General features: G+C 35.9%; 1 protein-coding gene across 1 annotated transcript in view; it reads left to right on the top strand.

Annotated features, from left to right (window-relative positions):
* Window positions 1-1,299: 1,299 nt before the first annotated feature.
* The window catches only part of FIGN (fidgetin, microtubule severing factor), a 185,413-nt gene continuing 180,635 nt past the window's right edge, over window positions 1,300-6,077 (top strand). Inside the window, exons 1-2 of the mRNA XM_069733058.1 lie at window positions 1,300-1,909; window positions 2,559-2,732. Of these exons, the coding sequence (XP_069589159.1) occupies window positions 2,708-2,732 (25 nt within the window). The 5' untranslated portion in view covers window positions 1,300-1,909; window positions 2,559-2,707. The remainder of the gene's footprint in view (window positions 1,910-2,558; window positions 2,733-6,077) is intronic.

Raw genomic sequence — 6,077 nt, 5'->3', positions numbered from 1 at the left:
AAATCCTGAGGATAAAGATCCAGCAGCTCCGATTTAGCCCTGTGGACCCTTCACTTTTTTTCAGCACTGCAGCCCCCAGGCCTGCAGGGAACTAGAAGCAGCTCCATGTATTTGATTTGAGCTATGCAACAGTTTCCTGCACAGTACCTATATAGAAGCATTGATGTGCGGAAGAAAAACGGAGAAGGTGCCACAGCCCAAAATTCGAAGGGATCCCATAAGTTATCGTTCCAATAATCATAAGGTAATTACATGTCTGAGCAATATATCATCATCATAATGAGATGGAAACACCCTTGGACTAACCCAAATGTTAACTCAATGATCCACCCTTATATACCTCAATGACTGATAGGAGGTATTCCTCAGCTTCCACAATCACCTTATGTGTATTTCTAGTGAATGGAGCATTAGAAAAACAAATTAAAAAAAACACAATTTGGTGAAAAAGTATTAGGGCATATTTTAGATTTTGAAACCACAGTTTGCCACTTTGTCTTAAATGGGGAAAAAACAACAACAAAGAAACCTGCATATTATAAAAAGCAAACAAAAATACTTTTTTTTAATCTTTAGAATACAACTATCATAAATCTGTCATAAACCACGACTTACCCAACAGTGAAACATAGTCGTCAATGTAATTAAATAGTAAAAAAAAAGTATTTGTGCACATATATATATATATATATATATATATATACACATATTGTTTTACTTTTAACAAAGGGGAAAAGAAAAATTGGCAACATGCGCTGATGTCTCCCTGATATGTTTCAATGAAGTCCCAAAACTGTTTAATACCTATCTTTTTCTCTTCCGGAAGGTTGTCTTGTGTTAAGAGTACTAATATATATAGTATATATGTATATATCCGCACACACTTCTGTCCTTCTCAGAAATGTTCAAACTATGATGGAAAAAAAAAATAGAACTATAAAACTAAACAAGTGAAACTTAAGCAATTCCTACATCTCCCTATGTCCATTTCCTATCTATACACACTCAATTCTACTTTGCTTTATAAGGATTTCTTAAATCCAGCTAAAAATAGGCAGCATTCATTTTCCACGTGCCGCAAAGAGCTTCTGCAGCAGCTGTGTTTTTTAGCTCTGTCCTACAAAAACAATAGAAGTGTTAAGTTTAATAATATGTGCAGCATCCAGTATCATTCCTGCCACTCTCTCCCGCCCCAGACAAAAGAGCAGGGAAGCTGCCCCTGCTTCACACATGTACTGCAGTAAATCACTGGCAAGTACCCCATGCAAAGCCTCTGCTAGAAAATCCCAGTGTGTGAGTGCATAGCCATCAATCAGGCCTTCTGTAAACACCCCCTTCTGCATGGTGCAGGCTGGCTGCCTCCTGTATCCCTGCTGCTGCCTCCTGTATCCCTGCTGCTGCTGGGGATCACAAGGAGAAAGCTTCATCTCCTTCTCTCCTTGCACAATGCAAAGCCTGAGCTAAATTCATGGAGGCTTGTTGTCTAAGCATTTGGTCAGTGAGCCTTGCACAGAGGAGGAAGTGCTGAGGAGACAGAGAGAGGGGCAGGGACAAGGGGAGTGACCACTGCACATCCATCAGAAGCCAGCCTGATGCTTCCACCAGTCCAACCCCCACATACAAGGAAAACAAGATTGCAACCCTGGTGGTGAGGGGGTTTATGCTAGAAACACAAATTAAAAACTTCAAGGCTTTTTTCTATTTTTTTTTTCCTCCCCTCTTTAAATCTGCATTGATTGTTTCCTTTGGAGACTGCAAATAACAATCCCTATTGCTAGAGCAGAGGGACTGTCCTCCTCTGTTGCAGCATGTGCAGAACTCTCTGCTGCTGCTTCTTTCCCCCATTCATCAGCTCATGCAGCAGATCAATGCTCCAGTAACCCATCTGCTGCCAGTGCTCCACATGCAGGTAAGTGTTGGCTCCTTCCTATCCTCCTCATTGTGGGGCTGCTGCTGCAGTGTTTTCTTTCTGCAGCCAGTTCAGTTACACTGTATAGAACGAGTTTGTAAATATTTACACTAATCAGGAAATGTCTTGGAACCTTTGTATCTTTTTTTTTTTTTTTTTGCTCAGTGTCTGTCTTCAGGTTCTTTCTCTGGCTGCAGAAAAGGAGTCATTCATGGACACAGGGCTAGTTAGGTTGCAATGGCTACTAAATTATAAATATGGCTTTAGAAAGTTGGGTGTGGCAAGAGTTTAAGAGTGCAACTTTAGTGGGTCACAACTGGGTTTGGGGGGGTCATTGCAAAGAAAGTTTAGAAGTGTAACAGTGGTGGGCTGTGTTAGCAGGAATTCAGCTTTATTGGAGGGGGGAGCTAGGCAGCATGGTGGGTATAGTGTTATCTGGGGGGGAGGTTGGATACTTAATTTAATAAAGTCATGTTATTCCTGTTGGCTTGAATGAGAGTGAATGTTCCAGTTTTGTATCTCCTCTGCTTTTTGTTACACTTCTCCCTTTTTTTTTTCTTTTGTGATGTGAGATCTCTTGATGTTGATCTGTGTTTTTTTTCTTTTCTTTTTTTTTCTTTTCTTTCCACCCTTAATTATATGCATGTAGGTTAAATGAATACCTGACGAAAGGGCCCACGTTTCAAGGCAGTGACATTTGATAGCTGAGAGGAAAAAAAGTGGCTTTAATGAAAATCAACCTTTGGAATTCCTGCTCGTGAAAAATCCCATTCCGCCTCTTTTGCTGGCACTAAAGACATGATCAGCAGCAGCAGTGTATATGGTATGTCAGTTTTGGAATTTACTTCACATGTGTGTAATATAATAATGACAGCTTAATAGCATTTGGGGGGGGGGGGGAGAAGTTGAACTGTTTGCACTTCATGTATGCAAATACTCAGAGATTCCAAAAAGAACTTCTCTTAAATTTTTCCATTTTGCCCTTTTTTATTTTTTTTTAGTATAATTATTTTTGACACTCCGCTATTATCAAAGATCTCATCATAATAAGCAAGTTTTCTCAGTTCTAGGGTCATAGCCTGAACTTGCAGTTGAAAAGTTCATTTTTTTTTTCTTTAATTATTATTTTGTCTGTAATAATAGAGGTATGGTATGTTGTTAACTTTTTTTTTTTTTTACTTTTTTTTTTTTTGCCCTTGATTCATTTGTTTCATTATAACCATTTCAATATAATTGGCAAAATCCTGTTTACAACTCCAAAATAGCTGGTGATCGATTTGCTTAATGATCTGGTTGCCAAAGGTTATCATTATTTTTTTTAATGTTTTTCTTTTTGATGTTTTTTTTTATTATTATTTAGTTTCTAATTGTGTGAGCAAAACATCTTCTGACTTTTTTTTTTTTTTTAACCTTTTCTCATTCCTTATCCACCACCTTACTTTACTAAAGGTCAGTGGAGGTGCAGGAGGAAGGATTTCAGGAGATTTTGTCTTTTTTTTTTTTTTTTTAAATATTTCTGTATCATGTTAAAAATTAGCTTGTTACAGCTGCAGGATAAATTCCTAGATATTAAGAGATTATCACTGAAGATGTTGTGCAGGCCATAATAACGTAATAAAGCATTGTACAATAGTATTATAAAGTGGGGATAAATGATGATAATAAAAAAAAAAAATTTGACATATTAAATTTTTTATATTTTTATCTATTTCGGTAACTCGTAGAAGGACTGAATGCACACTTCTTTAAATGATTGGATTTTATTTTGCATTTGTGGTGCTTGTTGACATGAAAAGATCAATAAGTAGACTGTTTATTTTGCATGCACATAATCTGCACTGGGAAATGTTCTGTAGAGAGCAGAACCCTTTTTTTTTTTTCTTTTTTTTTCTCTCCTTCCCCGAGCTGTTGAAGCGAATTTGATTGCCAGATGGGAGATTTCCCTGTGTGATCTTAAAGCTGTAATATATATTCTGAACAGATTGGACTTCTTTTGGTGATGAGAGGGATATTACATTTAGAAATTTGAAATAAGCAATAGTAGAGAGTGCTAAGGTCTGCAAAGTGGGCATTATTTTAGACCTCAACTTATGTGGAAGATATGATTTTTTTTTTAAAATAAATAAAAAAAAAAAAAATATATATATATATATAATATATATATATCGTTTTTAAGTTTGTTTTTTTTTCAAAATATACATCTGTACATTATGTAGCAGTGCAAATATTTTTAAGAGATAAGAGTGACATTGATACAGTGCAGTAATAAATATTTATAATTTGTATTGGATTATTGGGGGGAGAAGAATTAAGTTTCCCAGAGTTAAATATTGCCTTGAGAATGCAGGGTAGTTGTGGTATTTTGTTTTGGGCCTGAAAAGCTGGGAATTAGGGACTGACTCACACTCCTGTCTTCTCTGCTGTTGCAAATTAAAAGTGTGTTTTGGTCAGGAAATGAAAGCTACAGTGTGTCTTTTGAACAAGTCGTTTATCAAGAACAACATCTATCATGCTGCGACTTGTCACACTGATCCTCTAAAACTTGGCTTCTATGTGGACACTGCTTTGATGTTTTTTTTTTAATCCCCAAATTTATAAAACAAGTTGAGAAAACAAAAATAAGAACTCGCTGAGATGTGTTTTTTTTTTTTTTTTTTTTTCTTTTTTTAAAGCAAAAAAGACAAACAAAAAACACTTAATTATTTCTTTTATCACATGGACATCACATTCCGAGCCAAGAATGTTCTGTTTTAGTACAATTGTATCCATGTGATGCCAGTCTGTGTGTGTATGTTACATGTTTGTTTACATTGGTGACATTGCATCTTGTTTGGTGATTTATGTCAGGCTTTAGCTTAAGACTTGGAGTCTGTGTTCTGTTTTTTTTTTTTTTTTTTTTTTCTTTTTTAATAATTCTTAGTTCTGAAAGAACTTGTGAATTACCCAATAGCCTTAATTATTATTTTTTAATATCCCCACCCCTTTTACACGCTCGAGTTTATTATCATAAAAAAACCCTGCAAAGTTATGACTTAAACATCTTTTATTATCCTGACTATTTACATTGAGATAACAATGTTTGCTGTGAAATAGGTGACTTACCAGTCATTTATTAAAAAAAAGGCGAGCATGCACACACATTAAAATCGCATTTGGCACCGTTTGTCAGTGTAATTGTTGCCTGCACCTATAACTCTTTGCTACTTTTTATTAGGTCGAGAAAGCTAAATTGAGATATCTGTAGTTTATATAATCTAAAAAAAGAAAATAACCTTCTCTTTTATCATTGCTACTTTTTGGCCTACTTCATTGATAACCCTTCCGATTGTAGCCATGGGAATTGCAAATGGGAATCTCGACTTGATTGATTACTCTCCATTTCCTCTTTTACTTCTTGCAATTATGTAGCTATATGTCGTACGACTATTCTATATTCCCTTTTTTTTTAATGAAGTAGGTTGTTGCTAAATGCTTTTAGGATGGTTCACGTTCACTTGCGAAACTTAGGTTTAAGTCTAGTATTATGTGACGTATACCGTTATATGAACGACCCCTCCCCCACCCACCCTACACTTTAACCTCTTAATTAGACTTATAATTGTTCCTAATTGCTTAGAGCCAAGCAGAGTTTTGTTTCCCATTGGTAACAATCCGAAGTCTGATATTTAGTTGAATTCTTTGTGTCCTTCCAAACCAAGTGGTACATTGTATCATTTAGGCTAAAACTCAACCTCGACTTTTGCATTCTTCAGCTTCTTGTTTAAATTAGTCTTTCTTTACTTAGGTGTCAGTAATTTTCTCCAGTCCAACCCTGTTGTCGTTTTGTTCTTTTTTTTTTTTTGGTGTGTTGGGGGTGGGGGGGGGGGTGATTGAGAAATTTTCATTTTTTTTTTTTCTCTTTTAACCCCCCCTCTCCTTTCCATTTGGAACTGTTGTGACTGTTGAACTCGTTTTGACCAGAGACCTTACCGGAGACCTGCATGTGTTTGTATTTTAAATTTAGTGGAAGGGAAAAATCTGGACTGTCAGATTCAATTAGCGGCAAGTATTCATGCAGAGCTGGAGAAAATGATTGATCTTGCCGCATTCCTAATCAACGATTAATCAACCAATCAACAGAGTTGTATGAAATAGAAAAAAAAAAAGTGAAGTCCTTAAGACTAAGTAA

This window comes from Ranitomeya imitator, chromosome 7, assembly GCF_032444005.1.
Source record: "Ranitomeya imitator isolate aRanImi1 chromosome 7, aRanImi1.pri, whole genome shotgun sequence".
Lineage (NCBI taxonomy): Eukaryota > Metazoa > Chordata > Amphibia > Anura > Dendrobatidae > Ranitomeya > Ranitomeya imitator.
This window is presented reverse-complemented; position numbering and strand designations above follow the sequence as displayed.